This window comes from Onychostoma macrolepis, chromosome 09 (genome assembly GCF_012432095.1).
Source record: "Onychostoma macrolepis isolate SWU-2019 chromosome 09, ASM1243209v1, whole genome shotgun sequence".
Classification (NCBI taxonomy): domain Eukaryota; kingdom Metazoa; phylum Chordata; class Actinopteri; order Cypriniformes; family Cyprinidae; genus Onychostoma; species Onychostoma macrolepis.
This window is the reverse complement of record NC_081163.1, coordinates 19,956,207-19,977,337: the sequence shown is the minus strand read 5'-3', so window position 1 is coordinate 19,977,337 and position 21,131 is coordinate 19,956,207. Positions and strand designations below refer to the sequence as shown.

The 21,131-nt window shown below is 38.5% G+C and overlaps 2 protein-coding genes across 6 annotated transcripts; one reads left to right on the top strand and one right to left on the bottom strand.

Moving 5' to 3' along the window:
- Window positions 1-720: 720 nt before the first annotated feature.
- On the top strand, window positions 721-10,837 carry ccnyl1 (cyclin Y-like 1). Of its 2 annotated transcripts, XM_058787017.1 has the most exons (10): window positions 722-1,726; window positions 6,044-6,118; window positions 6,283-6,317; window positions 6,412-6,512; window positions 6,706-6,741; window positions 6,833-6,884; window positions 7,422-7,541; window positions 8,604-8,770; window positions 10,173-10,335; window positions 10,449-10,837. In XM_058787017.1, exons 1-10 carry the CDS (start codon window positions 1,573-1,575, stop codon window positions 10,563-10,565), a joined length of 1,020 nt encoding a protein of 339 aa, XP_058643000.1. In that variant the 5' UTR covers window positions 722-1,572; the 3' UTR covers window positions 10,566-10,837. The 2 variants fall into 2 exon arrangements, with proteins under 2 accessions (XP_058643001.1, XP_058643000.1); XM_058787018.1 differs by lacking the exon at window positions 6,706-6,741 and having other exon boundaries at window positions 721-1,726.
- A 274-nt stretch (window positions 10,838-11,111) lies between these two features.
- fzd5 (frizzled class receptor 5) lies at window positions 11,112-15,411 on the bottom strand. Of its 4 annotated transcripts, none has more exons than XM_058787014.1 (3): window positions 15,141-15,411; window positions 14,826-15,066; window positions 11,112-14,732 (listed from the first exon to the last, which is right to left on the bottom strand). In XM_058787014.1, the coding sequence occupies exon 3, from the start codon at window positions 14,475-14,477 to the stop codon at window positions 12,699-12,701; it is 1,779 nt and encodes a 592-aa protein (XP_058642997.1). In that variant the 5' UTR covers window positions 14,478-14,732; window positions 14,826-15,066; window positions 15,141-15,411; the 3' UTR covers window positions 11,112-12,698. The 4 variants fall into 4 exon arrangements, with proteins under 4 accessions (XP_058642997.1, XP_058642996.1, XP_058642998.1 ...); XM_058787013.1 differs by having other exon boundaries at window positions 14,826-14,958; XM_058787015.1 differs by having other exon boundaries at window positions 14,826-14,953.
- Between the last annotated feature and the right edge of the window lie 5,720 nt (window positions 15,412-21,131).

Sequence of the window (21,131 nt, the reverse complement as noted above, 5' to 3'; positions counted from 1 at the left end):
TGTTACAAAAGATTTCTATTTCAGGAAAATGCTATTCTTCTGAACTTTCTGTTTATCAAAGAAACCTGAAAAAAAATCTACTCAACTTTTTTTAAACAATAATAATCAATGTTTTTTTGAGCAGCAAACCAGAATATTAGAACAATTTCTAATGATTTCTGAAGGATAATGTGACGTGATGCTAAACATTCAGCTTTGAAATCACAGGAATAAATTCCATTTTAAAATTTTAAACAGTAAAAATATTTAAAATTGTTACTGTTTTTGCTGTACTTTGGATCAAATAAATGCACGCTTGGTGAGCAGAAACTTAATACACATACAAATATGTAACAATTGTATGATTTAGCCTATTGGTATTTAAATTTCTATTCCACTGCAAAAAAAAGACTCAACCATTTTTATTTCATATAACTAAACAGCACTTGCTGAATTAAGTATAGATACTGTTTGAAATGTTTATCATTCTATAGTTTATATACTATTTCACAAAAGAATAGTATGCACTGTACAGTATGCACTGTGTAGTATGCAGTACGCTAGTATTCCATTTCATTCTATTCACAAAGAGGTGTGTAAATGGGCGGGGTTTAAATCTTTAGCTTACCGGCGTGATTGACAGTTATAATCACCAATCCTTAAAAAGATATTTATTTTGTTTTGATCCCTCATCCAATCGTATTTGATGGAATGTCGAAAAGGGGCGGGCCCTCACCTGCGTCACTCGGAGCAGATGGCGGTGGTGGCGGGGAGCGGATCGCTGCTGCTGCACTGGCCGGCGAGGAGGAGGGGATAACAGGGGGACTCTCCTACGAGACTCGCTGGACAAAATCTAATAACTCCAAACGAACCCGGAGCTTGAATTAGGCGCATGTAAACGGACAGGACTTTATTCATCTGCTGCGTTAAAAGCTTCATTTTCTCTCGCTACGGGCCCGAAGGCCTGAGGATTTGAGTGATTATTGGATCCAGAGTTTCAGCCAACACACAGATCTGCCATATACATGACGGATAAATGCTTGGAAGTCTGTTCTTCAGGGGCTATTTCATCTGTTCCCGATTTGAACCGCCAAACCGGCTTAATTTAGGACACATTCGGACATTCAAATCAGGATTAAAGGGATGGTTTATCTCAGTTAGCACGACGGCTAATAACTCGCTTAATCACAATGAATCAATATTAGCCGTTAGCAGTTAGCATGTGCGGCTAATTTAAAAGACTAAATCCGTATTAAATGATCTCAGACTGATATTTTCTAGTGATATGCTGTCAGTCACGTGTCTTATATCCGGTTGTATTGATTGCTCGGATGCTAAAGCCGTAGGTCTTCTGTTGCACTGGGTCTAAATGCATGGAGTCCCGTTATATGACTGGCACAGATAGTAAAATACCTCTTGAGTCTGGAACAGCAAGACAGCAGTAAATGCTGACTCTGTTTGTTTATTTCAGCCCTTCATGCACCTTCATTTAGCTTGAGTTCATTCATTGGATCCACTGCTTCATATTTGATGACAGAAGCAGCCTAGACTAACACACCTGAGCAGGTAGAGCACATACTTGTGTGTATCATCATGGGAAATACAGCATCCTGCTGCGTGTCCCCCAGTGGGAGCCCCAAACTACCCCGTCAGGTGGAGCGTCTGGAGGACTATCAGATCAACACAGACCTGAGCGATGACACCGGTCCATACTTGCAGCACATCAGTGACCGAGAGGTTCCCGATGGTAAGTTCTAGTGGGTAAAAGATCTAGTCCACGATTGCTCAGTCCTGCTAGTGGAGATCAACCTTCTGGACTAACCCTGCTCAAACACACCTGAACTAGCTCATCAAGGTCTTAATGTTTACTTGATGATAATACAAACATGTGTTGGAAATTAACTTTTGAGGTGGATCTCTACTAACAAAACTAAGCACCCTTGATCCAGACAAGTGGTTCTCAATTGCACATTTTAGATGTCTCCCCTAATTAACCTGATTTATATCATCTGTTTATTAGAAGTAGTTTCAAGGTCTGACTAGTTTCCAAAATGTGCAGTTCTTGGGTTATCTAGAACCATATTTGGCAACTAAATCTAGAACTTTAACCAAAATGTTGCAAGTTTGAATCCTGCGAGTGTTGTTCCATGACAGCAACTGTCACCACAAAATTCTATTCTATTCCTTCTGTTCTTTACTATACTTGTGTTTCCACATTTGTGTGCCACGGCTTCTTGAGGAACTTTACTGCTGTGATCCGATGCCTTGACCTCCTCGTCTCACGGGTCGGGTTTCTGTTAAGAGCTGAACACTTTAAGTGTTGTTGGTTTGCTCTGAAAATGGGTGGCCTATGATATTTTCGGTCCGAATAACAATTGCAGATTTTACTAATTAGCTACACTTAGTATCGTTATTGAAAGAAACAAGGTTTATGGAGATGTTTAGAAGGATAACTGTTAGTATTTGGGATATGTGTGTGATGCCCCTTGGGATTGTTTGCAGTCTTTACTGCTGTTTATTTAGCCTGAGCTATTTTACCCTCAGGGGAGATGCATATAGTCACACACACTCACAAATAACTTCCAATGATGTATTTAGAGCGACATGTCTTCATCTTTGGCTTAAAGCACATATGACAGCAGCGTAAACTCCACTACTGCGGCTGCGGTTAATCCTTTATGATTGGGACATTCCAGGTCATGGTTAATTTGGAACATTTTTGGACATGAGAATAAAAAGCGATACTAAGTTTAACTGGCAGAGACGATCAAAAATGTGTAGAATTCCTGGCATCCCACTGATGTAGATCTTGGGACAGCTGCATTCTCTCCTTATCTCGCTCTCGTTGGGAATCTCCATGAGGTACGTTTTGTTCCCTTTTGGGCTTAGAGGTTAAGTTTGGATAAAGTTACTTTTCCTGTATTGAACTGTCTTCATACAGTATATAGTATCACTTCTCTGGTGTGCAAAGTGTAAGAAAGACAAGAACTGCTGATATGATATGGCAGCACTGAAAATCAAGTTGTGAATTTTCTTTAAGTAAAACAAAAGCTGTGAGGTACACATACCCCTTGTTGGGAATCACTGTGCTACGCCACACTACAACCGTGTTTCTCCCCTCAGTGAGGACGGCTGCCCTACCCCCAGGGGTTATTTTTGACTTTGGTGGTGGGGGAATGGGAGTGTCAGTTGAGTACATGAGCTCTAGAGACCTATGGAATGAATGAATCTCAGTTGTTTAGCACATACACTACTATTCAAAAGTTTGGGTTCTTTTTTCATGTGGAAAGAAATTAATACTTGCATTCGGCAAGGATATATTAAATTGATATAGCGACAATTTACAAAAATTGTATTTCAAACACATGTTGTTCTTTTGTATCACTGTTTCCACAAAAATATTAAGCAGCACAACTGTTTTCAACATTGATGTAATTGATAAGTAATGTTACTTGAGCACAAAATCAGCATATTAGAATGATTTCCGAAGGATCATGTGACACTCAGCTTTGAAATTCAGCTTTGCAGTCACAGAAATAAATTACATTTTAAAATATATTGCAGTATATTAAACAGAAAACAGTTATTTAACTTGTAACAATATTTCAAAATGTTTTTTTTACGGTATTTCTTAATGAAAAATGCAGCCTCAGTGAGCACTGATATCTTTCAAAAGCGTTAAATATTCTTACGGCCCCAAAATTTGAACCATAATGTACATGCTAAAGGGATAGTTCATAAAAAACAATAATACAAAACAAAGTATATTGTATATAAAGTATATACCAGCAACTGGTCTTTCTTTCTGTATTTCCACAGAAGTCACACAGGTTTAGAGCAACATGAGACTGAGTAAATGATGACAGAACTGTTAGTTTTTAATTGAACTAATCCTTTAAAGCAATAATTCATGGGAGGTCATTACAGGGCTTTTACCACAGTTAAGGAGTGTTCTTATGCACTAAGTGAGGTGGAGTAAAATCACTATAATGCACGGCCTCAAGATTTTGATCTAATCTTTATGTGTGATCCACTAAGAAAGAATGCATTTGTATTTGCCAGCAGTGTGACGTTAGCTTAACATTTTATCACTGAGTTAGCGAACGTATTATTGGCTGTAGTATACCACCCTTGGACTAAAGCTGCCTTGTCACCAGGCATTCCTGCACCTCCCTATTGGTCAGCATTCTCTCTCACCCATGACCATCGATCTCTCAGGGGAAGGAATCTGGGCCTCAGCTCCAACAAGAGTTCAGTTGAGAAATAAGTCTTCGGGTTTGCCCAACTAATTTGGACTTGTCATTCTCACTTTGCCATGCCATTCGTATCCTCTGGTAGGAAATGGCTGTGAATTTTTGTGTTGAAGAAAGATATCAAGACTTGTACTGCCAGGCTCTGAGGTTTTCATTTATTAGAGTACATGTTTGGATGTACCTGAAATTTAGTCTTTTATAAATTATCTGCACTTTGCACATAGTTTAACATGAAGGTGAATTGCAGCAAGAATAGGGTCTTCGAGCGACATTTTGATAGAGTTGCCTATAAATATCTTCGCCATTAAACGGAATCAATGTTATTAATTTAACTAGCTATAAACTTTCTTCATAAATTATAAACTTGACTATTTAAGTAACTTTAACTACTGTTGTTTCATAGCTGTTGACCAGCCAGAATAAAGTTAGTTAAAATTATGCCAATTATGCCACTTGTGGGCACAGTGACTCTTTGGTAATGCTATGAATGCTACATGCATTGTGATTTGCCTCGTGATCCATTGTACATTTAGGGCCATAGAGTGTAAAGTAAAATCATCCAAACTAAAGCTGGGTACCCTGAACTTCCTCAAGAATTCTTCTGTCCTGCACCTGCGCTACACCTCCTGCCAGTTTTGTAGCTCCCATGACATGGTTGCAGCTGTCCAAACATCTCCTTGGAGTGTGTTTACTGTACAACTTAGCAGCACTGGCACAAATCTTTTGACCCTGTCTCCATTTAATTCCAGAAGAATGTCTCTTCATTGGCTGATGTAGACATCTTTCAGTGAAGTGGCCTGGGCTACATCCTCAATCCTAATGTTCTGAACAACACTTGGGGTAGAATATTTGTACATTTTATGGCTGTAGACTTAAAACCGTTTACAGACTCGTCTCCCAGTAGATTGAGTAATGGTTTGTAATGTGTAGTAAGGTCCGTTTTGATCCGTTGGCATGGCTCCTGTGGCACATGGCGGTGTGGGCGGAGCTCAGGGTGTGAGCTCACGTTGTTCTATTGCAGTGTCCATACAATAGGCTTATTGTGCCCCCACTCCTCTCACTCCTGTGGCCAGAGCGGGTAGCAGCATGCCCCTGCCAATCAGTCTGAGTGCTCAGAGCAGGACGACATACCGCCTCATCTCCCTTATAGGGGTTGTTTCTGTATAAAGATGAATATTTATTCTGTTGGACAGTTGAATGATTATGTATGTCACCACCGGTGCACTTCTAGCTCATTTTTAAAAATGTATTCTTGGCTTTGCCTTGTTATGGGCAAATATAGTGAACAGGAAAAATGGAATATTATGCTGTACTAAAAGTACACTACGAATGCATTAAAGTGACATTAAAGACATTTTAAAAAGTTTCTACATCAAATGAGTGCTGTTTTTTAAGATTGATGATAAGAAATATTTCTTGAGCACCAAATCAGCATTTTAAATTTCTGAAGGATCACGTGACACTAAAGACTGGAGTAATGACTGCGGGAAATTAAGCTTTTCCATCACAGGAGTAAAATACTGTAATTAAAATTGAACACAATTTTTCTTAAATTCTAATAATATTTCATAATTATACTGTTTTTACTGTATTTTTGATCAAATAAATGCAATCTTGTTGAGCAAAAAAGACTTAAAACATTAGACTCAAAAACAGCTCAATAAACAAAATGTATTAACCCAAATCTTTTGAAAACTGCAAATGGTATTGTATATGTGAAATGTTGCCCACCGACCATACCACCCATTCTTGGATGTTTGTAATTATGCCCTTATGTTGTTGATTGATTGATTTGATTATCTGTCTTCTAGATTTGGCTTTAGAGTCCAACCCATCAGATCATGCCCGTGCCAGCACGATCTTCCTGAGCAAGTCACAGACAGATGGTGAGTGTTTCCAAAAATTGTCATCTAATGAGTTAATCATTTCATTTTACTTCCTTGGTAGTAGCTGCATATTAACTAGTGTCCTGACTTTGGTAAATGGCCAAAGCTTGTCAATATTTGATGAAGAAATGTTTAACAACAAAACCCCCTGCCTTTCTTTTCAGTACGGGATAGGAGGAAAAGCAATCACATAAACCACGTGAGTGAATGTGTTTTGGAGTTTGTTTTGTGGTAGTGCTTGGTTATAAGGAACGTCTTTCTGCAAGCGTATTAAATGTTGGTCCTTTCTGAAGGTCTCACCTGGTCTGCTTTCGAAGAAGTACAGCTCCTGCTCTACGATATTCATTGATGATAGTACCGTCAGTCAGCCCAACCTGAAAAGCACAATCAAATGGTCAGTGAAGGTTCATTGTGTTATTGCATGTTTTTTTTTAGAACTCTTTCTACAATATATACACATTAACGAGTACATACCATTGAATGCATGTAAAAATAATTAGCAAATTGAAAAGGTGGAGGGCTGTTTGTTGTGTGTTTTATTTTGCTTTGGTTTATATGTTGACCACCTTTCGGTTCTCTGTTTCCAGTGTCACATTAGCAATATATTATCACATTAAAAACAGGTACGTTTTATTAGGTTCTTTTCCACAAGCATCATTTCACCTAAAGTTTGACAATGTTTTGCATATGAAAAATTGTATTAATCTATTTCAGGGACTCCGATAGGTCATTGGACATCTTTGATGAAAAAATGCACCCCTTATCTGTAAGTTAACCCCTTCTTTTTCTTTTTTCAGTAACAACTACAGCTGTTGGACAATTGCACATTTTATAGTCTCTATTTGGTTTTGTTCAGACAGGCTGCAATATCTTTTTTTTTTTTCTGTGCATCAAATCCGTTTAGCTGTTTAGTCTGAGCAGCAAAAATGTTACGCAATCCGATTTGTACATTTGATCTGATTCATATGTGGTTTAAAATCCGTTTGAAATGGATTTTTGGAAAAGCATTTGTGAATAGTCAGTTATTTTTGTTATTTGGGAATTGACATATATAACACACTCTGTGAAAAGTCAGTTATTTTTCCTCACTCCTAGCCCATATAGTTAGCTTATATTCTCCCACTTGCCACAATGACAGGGACTCTTTGTTATAGTAGAAGGTCTCTTGGTATCATACTGACATTTTAGTCATCAGAATTAACTAATGAACATAACACTTATATTAAATGAAACACATTTGAGCTTGAAGTTGAGCTAGAAAAACATATTAGCATATAATGTGTATGAATGCTACCTTTGGCAGAGGGAGCAGGTTCCTGATGATTACTCCCGCACAGACCCCGAACACAAACTCATCTATCGATTCGTCCGGACACTGTTCAGCGCTGCACAGCTCACAGCCGAGTGTGCGATCGTCACTCTGGTAAGAGAATAGCAGCCTTTCTTGCTGGTCTGGTACACTTTCAGTTTATTCTGAACAATGAGAAATAGCAGGGGCTTTGGTTTTTTGATGGAGGTGCTTAGGTACAGTTTCCTGATGTCCACTAGAGGACAGTAGAGCACCAGAGAATGGATTACCATGAGTTTGTTTAACCAGTGTTGTCCACAACCAGTCACTTCTCATTATTTACAATCAAATATTTTGATAAAACATTGTACAATAAGGTTCAATTGTTATCATTTAGTTAAAAGGTATCATCAACAAATAACAAAACTGTTTTTACAGCATTTATTAATAAAGGTTAATGCTAATTTATAAATATTCTACTGAATTCATTGTTAATTCAGATGAATTTATAATACATTAATTAATGCTCATTTATACAACATATTATAATGAATTAGTGTACACTACCATTTAAGAGTTTGGGCTTAGTTAGGTTTATTTATTTATTTAATGTTTTTTAATGAATACTTCTATACAGTAAGGATGCATCAAATTGATCAAAAAGTCACAGTAAAGAGAATGGTACTAAATATTACTATTTTAAATAAATGCTGTTCTTTAGAACTTTGTATTCCCAAAAAAGAGTCCCAAAAAATGTTGCAACAAGTTTTACACCAAACCTGCGTGTTAGAATGATTTCTGAAAGATCATGTGATCTGAAAATGTAGATTTTTTTGTAGATTTTTTTTTATTATTATTATTCTAAATGTAGCCTTGGTGACCATAGGAGACTATTAAATACATAAAAAAAAAAAACGTACCAGATGTAAACATTTGAACTGTTGTATATGTAATAAATGAACCTCGAATAACATCACCCAGACAAATTCATTCTTTCTTTCTTCCTGAAATTAATAAATGCTGTAAAAGTATTATTAATTGTTATTTTATGAGTATTGCATCAGCTAATGGTTTTGAACTAAATGTAATTAAAAAGATTTTCCAGTGTTTTCATTCTAATTTACACACAATGATATACATGCTTTATTGCAAGTTGCCTTTGTAAGAAGCATCTTTTAAAAACTGTCTTTGCTGCAGGTATATTTGGAGAGGCTGTTGACGTATGCTGAGCTGGACATTTGCCCATCTAACTGGAAGAGGATTGTTCTGGGAGCCATTCTACTGGCCTCGAAAGTCTGGGACGATCAGGCCGTGTGGAACGTCGACTACTGTCAGATCCTCAAAGACATCACTGTTGAGGACATGTGAGTGAGATGATATAGTCACTGTCCGTTCTGCTGAAATGTTACAGCTCATTTGTACAGTCGAAATAATCTAGAACAAAACGTCCTGATGTGATACATCAACACACCATCCAAAATCCAACATGTGCTGCGGTCAGGAGACGGTACTGTGTGTCACTTCACTCCTCTGCCAACTCATTCCAGTCTACAACTCCTACATACCTCACAACTTCCCATATCCCTTGGAACAAGCGTGCACGATTTTCAAAAAAATGAAGCGACACACTTCAAAACCTTGTTTTTTTTGTTTGTTCTCATGTCTCAATATCCATATAAATGACACAGACAGGGTTTGTGTGTGTACGTGTCTGTTCTACCTGATTGTGTATGTTAAAGGCCATGTCCCTCTTCTCTCCTCTCTGCCCCTTCGCTCTATTTTCATCCCTTTCATTGAAGCAGTCTTTGTGAGTCTCTGGGCTGGCGGGCTTCAAGTGCTCTCAGACTCCTCTACAATGGTCCAGGCTCTCGCCCACTCCATTTGTTGCCCCTAGCGACTGAACCGCCCCCCTCCCCCCCTCTCACAACACCACCCATACCAACCTCAACCTAACGTCTGCTTTTCCCAAAACAGTCAGGTGACACAGTGACAGTCTCTGTACCTGCTCTCAGACGCAGCAGATAATCTCTAGGATGGTTTGGGAGTGTCAAAAATTTTAAATATTACTATTATAATAAAGTAGTGGAAAAACAGCATGAACATATGTATATATATATATATATATATATATATATATATATATATATATATATATATATATATATATACACACACACACACACAATTATATTCAGCAAGGGTGTATTGAGTTAGTGACAAAATATCAGTTGCTCTTTTTTGCTCTTTTTAACTTTAACATCCAAAGAATCTTGAAAAAAAAACTATCACTGTTTCCACAAAAATATAAACAGCACAAATATTTCTTGAGCACCAAGTCCACATATTAGAATGATTATTGAAGACTGGAGTAATGGCTGCTAAAAATTCATTTTTGCCATTACAGAAATAAATTACATTAAAAAAATATTAAAATAGAAAACTTGTGCCTTAAAATGGAATAATATTTCACAATATTGCTGTTATACTGTATTTTTAATTAGCATTTTATATCATAAACGTTAAAGTCTTGCCAACCGCAAACTTTACAACAGTAGTGTGAAAAAATTGGAAATGTTGTTTAAAATAGTTTTGAATATGGCAAGAAAAAACTCAGTGTCAATGCTTGACATGCCAGTAATGGATTGTATAGTTTTCGTGTTACTACTTTTTTTAAATATCAGTCTTTATTTATATTGGTACTATTGTCTGTGATTTCAACTCAGAAAAGACATCCTGACTCATTGAATCTCACAATCCATTTTTCAGGAATGAGATGGAAAGACATTTTCTGGAGCTGCTACAGTTTAACATTAATGTGCCGGCCAGCGTCTACGCCAAGTATTACTTTGACCTGCGCTCTTTAGCAGACGACAACAACCTGAGCTTTCCTTTGGAGCCATTGAGCAACGAACGAGCACAGAAATTAGAGGTGGGCAGCAGACCTAAAATAATTGACTCGTTTATAAATGTAAAGCCATACTACTTTTTCTAACGGGTCAATTTATTTGCCAAAATTCTCATCATTTGTTCTTTCTTTTAAAGGCTATCTCAAGACTATGTGAGGATAAGTACAAGGATCTGAGCAGAGTGGCCATGAGGAGATCATTCAGCGCAGACAACCTAGTGGGCATCCGCAGATCCAATGCTGTTCTTTCTTAGAGATTTTTACTCGGGAAACAGTGGCCACTCCGAGACGAAGCTCAATGGACAAAACTCGTTCTTTGCCCCCTCCTTTGGCTGCGACGTTACGCCGGTCGAAAGATCCTACACCTTACCCAAACAATGCAGAACAACATAGAGACAAAAACAGACTGAATGGTTTCTTTTGTTTGTTTTTTGCTTACTATGTAGGCTACTAGCTGTGAACTGTCAGTTTTTAATTGAAATCATTTGCAGATGGAGTATTTTAAATAAACACTAATCATGTAACACGTCTGAATTTATGTTTGAAGAACGTTTTACAAGGTCAACTGTCAAAATGGTGGTTTGTGGTTTTGTTGCATTACACTGAAAAATGAATCCAGGGATTTTAACATTTACAGCGCTTTCTTTCACAATAATTGCTAATTAACTTTGTTAGAACCGTATTTGTTTTAAACCATGTAAAAGAAAATTTGAATAAAGTGCAGGTTTTTAGTGCCTGTTATAAAATCTGAAATTGATAGCATTCTACTAACAAAACATTAGAAAGGTATAAAGATAAGATTTGTTTTTTTAGATCAATGGGGTGAATTTTTTTATTTCCTCTCCAAAACAGCAGTTAAAAAAAAAAGTACAATAAATGATGGACCAAACGTTTGACTTGCCAGTTCACAAATTGCTCCTCACTTTTATTCTCTACCAGTAAGAGAAACAAAAGAAACATGTAAAAGACACTTTTCATAAATATCTAAGAATCTCTTTAAAATTGTAGCACTGTATTTCATATCTTTTACAAAACATATGTACAGAGTTGCAGTCTGGACTCTTAAAAGGACATGTCTTCTACAAGATTTACATATTAATAGAGCCAAACAAGTATGTACACACAACCAGACATGCAGCAAAATCGTGAGGCATTTTAAAAACTACACAGGAAAAGGCATTTCTACAACAGCTTGGACAGTAAAAAGTAGCCAAACAATGCTTACATTTACACCTTAATGCTGCACTGAAAGATTTCACACAGATCTACAAAAACAACGTTTACAGATTCTGTCTGCTAAAAGTGCATACCCAACACTGGTTTTCTGATTCAAAACACAAATAAGGTGAAATGACAAAACAACCAAAGACTGGATCATTTGGCTTTACAAGGAAACGAACAGACCAAAAGAAATGATGTTGTTCCACTTTGTTTTGAAACCAGTTAATATTTGGCCTTCTACTCAACAAACCTAGGCTGCTGGTTAACACCTGAATCTCATGAAAGTTGAACCATTGACCACAAGAGGGAAGTCAAGCTCACACTATAGACCTACAGATTCTTCAAACAACTCTATAGATGATACGTAACACTGCTAACCAACAATCTATTATCAGTGGAGAGATAGCTTTGAAACACACAACCTGTTAAGTGGTTGTTGAGGGACACTGAAGAACATTCGGTCAGCATTAACCTGTGCAGAAATGCCTGCAACAACTTTAAGTGAATGTGAGCTGCTTCTTTACTAGACCTCCACTTGCACAATATAAGATGACAAAGTGTTGTTCTTGGTTACAGAGGACACATGAAAGCACCTATTTACATCCTACGTCCAAATGAGTAAATTAGAAACCTGGAGACGGCATTTAAAGTGATCCAACTGACATCCTGTAAAATGCTGATAAAAAGTCACAAACACAGCAGAGCGACTGTAATCTGAGCTATCACAAAGTTCTCAAATAGCATATTTACAAGAATACACAAATAAATAAAATATCTCCACAACCCCCTCAATTTGTCTTGACTCATATCAAGTATTAACTTTCTCAGATCTTTTTTCCATCATTCACTATCTAAAAAACATAGAAGATGGCTACCATGCTTGCTACGATATGTATAGATCATCTTTTCCTCACAAAGTATCATGTTCATTGCTTTGCAAATTAGACCAGTGAATGAGAAGAGCTTGACTACAATGAAACAACCAATAGTCTGTAAAAATCCTTCATAATATATTCGTTCAGTCCATCATATCCGGTGATGTTGGTCACAAAAGACACCTGGGGGAAAAGACACCTGCTCATTCAGAGTCATGACCTGCACACTTCATGCGTCACTCATATGACAGTTGTAGGGTTTATAAAGGACAAGGGCTTTCTGGCCAATGCTCAGACATGTGATGAAGGTGCTGATTTGTGATAGGTCCCAGTGGGTGCCGTTCCAGCTCGGGCTGTGAGAGCGGTGCTGGCCTCGCTGTACATGGATGAGCCTGATACAGGTAGCTTCCGGGTCCGACAGGGGAGGTACCGCGCCACAAAGCGTCTCCAGGACTCCAGAGTCTTCCCGGACCAGATCCAAACACCTGAGGTAATGCCTACTACAAGGCACATGAAGTATTTCAGCATGAAGACAGCATAGTCCGGCCCCACGCCGAGCCGCTGGCGCTCGGACGGGCAAGAACAGGCCAGTGCCCGCTCCCAACCTGGCCTGTAATGTTGCTCATACACCAGGCAAGCCACCACAATAGTTGCGGGCACTGTATACAGGACGGTGAAGAGCCCAATCCGGATCATTAACTTCTCCAGCTTGTCCGTCTTGGTGCCACCCTGTTTAATAACGCTACGGATCCGGAAGAGTGAAACGAATCCGGCCAGAAGGAAGAGGGAGCCAGTGAAGAGGTAGACGACCAGCGGTGCCAATACGAAGCCACGTAGGCTCTCCAAACTCTGGTTGCCGACGTAACAGATCCCAGCCACGGGGTCGCCATCCACTGAACTCAAAGCCAGGACAGCGATGGACTTGACACTAGGGACGAGCCAAGCAGCAAGGTGGAAGTACTGCGAGTAACCCGCGATAGCCTCGTTCCCCCATTTCATTCCGGCCGCCAGGAACCAGGTGAAGGAAAGCACCACCCACCAGATGGAGCTGGCCATTCCAAAAAAATATATGAGCAGGAAAACTAGCGTGCAAAGGGCTGGACCCGTGGTGTCATAGAGTATGTGCTGTTGGTTGCCGGAGCCCTCGCAAGCTACCCGCTCATGGCCCGCAAGCAGTCGCACAATGTACCCCAGCGACACGAACAGATAACAAGCAGCCAGGAAGATAATCGGCCGCTCTGGATATTTGAAACGCTCCATGTCGATGAGGAAAGTGGCCACAGTGGTAAATGTCGAGACAAAGCACAGCACCGACCAAAGGCCGATCCAGAAGGTTGTGAAGGCACGCTCATCCAGGGAAAAGTAGGGTTGGTGGCAAGGCAAAGCGCAATTGGGTAGAGAGCCGGTATGTACCCGGTTATGAAGAGGATGTGCGTCCTGTTTAATTGTCACTAGGGGGTTTCGACAATGGCACTCACGTTCACACTTCTGCGGTGGAGCGGATTTTGCAGTGGCTCTATGTCGTGGCGTTCCCTTGGGAGTGGGTTTGGGGAAAGGAGGTGATAGAGTTGTGGTCTCACTGCTGTTCCTGTCCATACAAAGCCGATCGGTGTCACCCAGCATGGGCAGCTGCTCGCAGCTCATCCGCTCTGGCCACTCAAACCCATACTGAATCATGAGGGGGGAGCAACCCCTCTTAGCCCTCTCACACACAGACCTGCAAGGCGGCAGAGGCTTTTTGTAGTCCTGAAGACAGATTGGGGTGTACATACTGCACAGGAAGAAAAGCAAGTCCGGGGAGCAACGGATCCGGACAAGTGGCCAAAACTGGTGCACTTCCAAGCCGACTTCATCCTGGGTGTCATGATTGAACTGGTTGGGCATGTAGGTGTGATTGTATCCAATCCCTTTGCACATCGGTACGGTGATGGGCTCGCACACGATATCCTTAGAGGCAGCATCGCCAAGCCGAGACAGTTGCAACAGCAGCAGAACGTGAAGCCAAAATCCGACCAGGTGCATCCCTGAGGTCTCCATGGTGAAATGATGCTTATCTGCAGGTTTCCTCATATTGGAAAACTATGAATTTCAATTCTTGAGTATTTTCTCAGCTCAGGTTTTTCCCCTTCCTTCCTTTCTTTCTTTTTTTAATTTATTGCTGCGTTTCGGAAAGAAGAAATCCCAAAAGGAAACCTTAATTGCTCCAGCAGCATGTCCACAGTCCACAAGGTTGTAAATCACAGTGAAGTTTCATTCCAGATCCCGAGCACACTTTCTTCCAACTGTGTGAGTGCATTTCATACAGACCATGCTCCTAAACACGGGCTGAAAAGTAAGAGAACAACTACAGTTAAATCAAACAATAGCTTAATAATTCTACAGAAAATCATAAACATAGATTTGAGCGTCAGAACGTACCATGGAAAAGCACGCGCATCCGTGGACTAAATGGTCAATCATTCACCGAGTAAACCGTGTTAAGGTCGAAAGTTCAATTCCCGCAGATACTTCGTAGCAAAGTAACATTTTAAGCGTCGGTTTCCTTTCTGATCTGCGTTAAATTCCACATGGCAGGTGAATGTATCCGATGAATGCAATCCGGCGGATTCACAACAAAAAAAGACGCCGAAAAATCAAGAAGAAAATAAGAAAAAGATACCTGGCGTCCAAAAATAAATTCGTTTTTTAAAGTATAATAAGAGTGAATAGGCTAATAAAGAAAATAAAAATCACCTTTCGCATTAGTGCTCAGAGCAACAGGTTTCAGGTGCTTCCTGCCATTTCCTTCACAGTGTTTCCCAGCAGTCCATTGGAGTCCTTTCACGCACTTTAACATGTATAGACTCCACAATTCCACGCCAAACTCTTCTACTAATTTGTTGAGACCGTATTTTTCTGTGTGGCAGAGCGTGTGTTCCCTCTGTTGGCTGCGGAGCCAGTAATTACTCACTCCGTAGAGGTTCAGTGGAGTGAAAATACTCCACCCGCAATGACACGCCCACAACTTTCAGGCCCCAACCCCTTTTTCACCAGGGGCCACTGACAGTCATCTGTGTGGAAACTAATATATTTAACTTATAGATATCATTTCTGTTTTTGGCGTAACAGGTGTCCTCATTCATATCATTGTGTGAAATTAAGCTTTTAATAATTTAATGAGTCCTGAACTATAACATGGTTTCCACCCTAAACTGAATAGAAAATGTGATGCACTGGTTAGGCTTACTAGAACAATGGCTTAACAAATCATCAAAATGAAAATTTATGTTAGTTAAAAAAAACAAAACTAAAAAAAAAACACTGGGAAGATGCCACTTACTCATCTAACTGTAATGAGGATGTTTAAATTAGTCAGTGGAGATCTGGGGGGAAGTGAATTGCACTAGTGGTGAGTGTGTTGATTGTGTGTGTGTGTGTGTGTGTGTGTTTGACTATGAAAAGACCTTGAGTCTCTTGTGCAAGTGTATCCTGTATTACGTTTGTGTTTACCCACTGGGCCCATTCAGGACAGACAGAGCTGTGCAAACACTCAGATAATGACTCCTAACGCAAGCTTAATCACTCACGCCTCGACGAAACAAAGAAAGCAACAGAGAGGAGCACCTTGCCACACTGATACTCTGTTTGAGAACAGCTAGTGTGCACTATGCCATCTCTAGGTCAGAGTTCAGAGGTTGTTTGCATTTTTGTGATGTTTGGAATCATCAACCAAATAAAACGAGTCCAAATAAGGTGATGTTTGTTTTTGTCCTGTTTTGCGGTAAAACACTGAACCTACAGCTGTAAATTTGAAAGAGTAATTTCTGGTTCCATGATTCTGTGAATGATTTAAACACTTGTTGTTAACTTTAATTTAAGTTGAACTAAATACTAAAAATAAAAACAATAAAAAATGTCGGTAATAAAGCTAAAATGAAATAGAAATGTTACTTGAAAAACCTGAAAATGAAATACGTTGACTAAAACAGAAATGAAAAATAAAGTTGAAAACTTGATAAAAAAAAAACTGACAAAGCATGTAACAAAATCACTTAAACTTAAACTAAAATTAAAGTGAAAACGAATAATTTAAAAATAAAAATAAAGTATAAAAATAATACTATAAATAACATTGAAAATTAAAAATGTATAAATAGCATTGAATTAGATCAATAAAAAAATGAAAAAATTATTTCAAAGAAAGACAGCACTAACACTTTTTAAGCCAAATGTTTCATAAAAAGACGTTTATTAGTTTTGAAATGATAAAATAATAGATATACCATTCAAAATTAAGACACCCAAGTTGTCAGATGTTATCATATTCATAGTTAATGTGATGTATTAAACGGAGGAAAAATGACACACATTCTCTAGAAATCATTTTGGGAACATCAAGTCATTGCAAAAACCACTTAGAAAATAACTATACTAAACGGTAAAGTTACTACTTCTGGGAGCCACTGTATGTTGCAGCATAGTATATAATACTGATAAAGCACAGTAAAATTATTGCGCTATCCAGAGAAAAGTGAGACAGATTCACGTATGCACTGGTGCTACACAAACTCCACCGGCTACTTACTCAGACAGGAAGCATGTTTAGGAATTCTTCACAGAAGGGTGGCTCTCTCTCTCTCTCTCTCTCATTGTTGATTCAGTATTCTGTAATCTCACAGCTTTCTATAAGTCCAAAGGTCTCACAGGGTGTGTGCCAGTATATGTGTGTGTTTAAAAGTGCAAGTGACCAATCCGGCTGCTCCGTCAGGTATTTCTAATGCTCGATTAACACTTAGATGACATCAGCTCACAGAAAGTCTGAGAAGACGAGAGTAAACAGAACTCTACATGCCACAGACTTGCTTAGGAATCAATCACTGAGACAGACGCGGCCACAAATGGCCGCTTACATTGTTTTCCTTGTAACACACGAGATGTTTGATTGTGTCTTAAATGCTATGGTAACCGAATCAATCTTTCCAGCCATTTGTGCACCTGTTTCATAGGTTACCTACACACATTGTCACACATTAACTCCAAAACCCCACCTTAAGGAGTCACACGAGCGCCAACTGACTTCCTTTCAATATACTGTGTCTATGCTATGTTAGGCCTTGCTATAGGGAAATTTCTAGTATGCGTACATGTATCTATAGTACTTAGCTAGTCTGTTGAATCAGTGATATAACCTGTGTGAGGAAATATAACCTGATTAAAATCAGTCTCAGTCATGCTCTAGATAAATCAGGCTTGGATTTACTTTAGTTGAGCAGTAGAGCGTTGTCAGCATCAAATGATGTTGAAGCGTGATGAGGTGTGGTGCAAACTAGCCGTCTGTTTTATTTTGTGATGTCTCCTGGGCATGAAAATATCCCATGGTGGTTGGTTTTTCCTCTTTTTCTCTTTTCCACTCCCTCCTCTTGTTCTTTACATGCCTGAACCTGTGTTTGGGCAAATGCTTTTATCTGATAATCGACTCTCCATGTCTGTGTGTGGACGGACAATTCGTACACAATGCCAATGTGATGCAATCTCACCAAATTGACCTTTTCTCATCTGCATTGGCTTTCCTGTCTCTGTCACGAGAAGATGATATGATATGGGATGCTTTTGTTGTATTTTGGTGAAGTACGGCGATGGGAAATGGAACTGGAAAAGCTCTTTTAACATGATGATGCACCGCCGTACCATTGTAAAACTGCAGCAGTTAAAATAAAAAAAATAAAAAAAGATACTTACAAACATTTAGAATTCTTCTAGAATTATTTTAGATTTTAGAAAATATGAAATTTATTAAAAATACTTTTATTGATCAGACTGATGAAAAATGGTGGTAAAGACTTTTATACTGTTACAATAAATAAATAAATAAATACATAAATAAATGAACGAACAAATAAATAAATTCTGTTCAACATTCTATTCATCAAAAAAATATTGTTTTCACTAAAATATTACAGCATTGATAATAATGAGAAATATTTCTTGAGCACCAAATGAGCATATTAGAAGGATTTCTGAAGGATCATGTGAAACTGAAGACTGGCGTAATGGCTGTTCATTCAGCTTTTTCATCACAGGAATAAATTACATTTGAAAATATATTACAATAGGAAACAGTTATTTTGAAGTGCAATATTATTTCATTATACACTTAAAAATAAAGGTGCTTCACAATGCCATAGAAGAACTGTCTTTTAAAAGAAACTTTAGGTTCTTCAGATTATAAAAAGGTAAGAATGTTTTTTTGTGGAACCAAAAATGGTTCTTTGTATGGCATCGCTGTGAAGACCCTTATATGCACCTTTATTTTTAAGAGTGTATTTCTGTTTTTTTTTCTTCATCAAATTAATGTAGCCTGGGTGGTTTTTCAAAAACTTGTGTCCACAAACATTTGAACTGTAGTATTTATATATGGATAACACCTATTTTTTGTTTTATATATATATATATATATATATATAATTTTAAACTAATGGATTGTGTTTGATATTTTATTTAATGCAAAGATACATTTTTCATTTGTGGATTAATGTCCATATAATATGTATGCACTCGCAATGTACTGTTCTGTACATTTATATATCATAAAAAGAAATCATATGAAGTATATAGCTTGATTGTTAAACATTGATATTTAAGGACACAATGTGTGTGCATAAAAAAGCAGAACTTGAAAAAACACAGATGACGTCGAGGCTTGTTATTGCTCGGTGCTGATCAGGGGTTTGTGTCTTTATGCGGCAGGTGGACGTTAGGGAACCAGGGGGTTGAATCAGACATTCTAACCCCTTTTTCACGAAAACTGGACCCTGGTGCTCCATCCCATGTCACTATTGTCTCCACCCCTCCTGCCTCCATTCTGCCGTCGTCTTTTTCTCCTTAAACCGCCCTTTTGTTGTCTTTTTCTGATGGCATTTCTGGCCCCTTGTTGTCAGAGTCCTAAATGAGTCTTGACTGGCCTGTGGGCCACTGGAGAAGCACAAAGGAGAACGTTCCCCTCGCTACAGTGGAGCCATTGTGGCTTTCAACAATGCACTAATTGGCGACGACAATTAAGCACGACCAACACTCAGGTTCAATTTGCCCACTCCTCAATACAAATCACAGGCAAATGAGTCAGACCGTGCACACGCAGCTCACACACACATTCACACGGTCCTGCTAAAACAACAGCTATCCTCATAAGCAGAGTGCAACTACCAAATATACGCTCCCACCCCTTCAGCCAGTTCATGTTAGGTGTGAAGGGAGACTCGTACCGTGAGGATGATGGATGGACAAAAGAATGGACTGTTCAGCTTGTCTGGAAATTTTTACAAAAGATTTTTCCCTTGGGACGATTACTATTTTTATTTTTCCGAAAAAAGATTAGATCACATTTCTGCTTTGATAGTCAATAAACAAGGCATCTAAAGTGTTGTTTCACTTTCTTTGAGTTACAACTTCACCATAATTCCCCTATTGTTCATTGTGTGCGAAAAAAAAAAAAATCACAACATATCCCTAAAAACATCCTCTTGACACAAAAAATTCTCCACCGTTCCAAAAAAAGGACGCGACAAGTCCAGATATGTGTGAAAACACCCATCTTAAAGGCATCTTCAGCATTGAGCTGTCACACATTAAGACCGTAATGGAGTCTGGGATCAGCAGGACGCCTCGATTTTAAGCCCGGCCTCGAAAACCAGCTTTAAGAGTTAGTGAACAAGCACATTCACACAAAAACACACACAAAGGAGGGAAGACTTGGCATGTTCTGGCCCATCGGCAGTGGTTGGATCCTGCTGGATTATTCTCAGACAGAGAAAGGCTTTAGAGCTCTCTAAGGCCAGGACAAATTACTGTTCTCTTTCAAGAGAAGAAAGAAAAAAAAAAAAAAGCAGGGGAGGAGGAAAAAACATGAGGGAAGTGTTGAAAAAGTAAACCAGGGAGGAAGCGTCTGGGGTGGCCAGCCATTAGCTAAAGCGAGACATCACTCAGACAAGAATTGGGAAAGGTTTGCAAAAATATATATTTTTCATTCACATGGAAGGTATATGGTATAGACATAAAATATGCCACCAAAAAAAACCCAATAAATCACATAGGTCTCCACGGAGACCATATATATAGATGTTTTTATTTATTTAAAATAAGAATAAAAAGTGGGAAGTGTCCAAATACAGTTGGATCTTCATTTTCAACAATGCCATGCCAGCTTCTGTGGCTGTTTTCATGGCGAGATAATTTATAGCTAAATTTTATATATATATATATATATAGGCTAAAAACTCTAAAACTGTATTTTTCAAGAGAATAAATAAAAGAAAGATATAGCAGGGCTCAACAATGAGGACATATAGATTTTTAATCACAAAATTATTTTTATTTTATGAGGGGTTTTTTTTGCTAGTAATATTTGTCATTAAATGTTTTTACATTCTTTTCTTTACTTCAAAGAAAATCAACACACACACACACAAAAAAAAGTTTACGACACACTCTTACTGATTCTTTAAGACTATCACAAGTCATTTTTGCAATTTGAACAAATCCCATTTATGTTATCCAACTAAATAACATTAACTGAAAAATCAGCAGAATTTGCAAAATGTAGAACCCCCCCAAATGTTTTCAAGGCATAAAAAAAATGTAAGTTTAAGTTCAATGAATGTGACATTTTCAGTGCTTTTCAGTCAGCTGGCCCAAAACCCACTCACACTGGCCCTGGGCCAGCAGACCATCCTTACTGTTGAGCCCTGG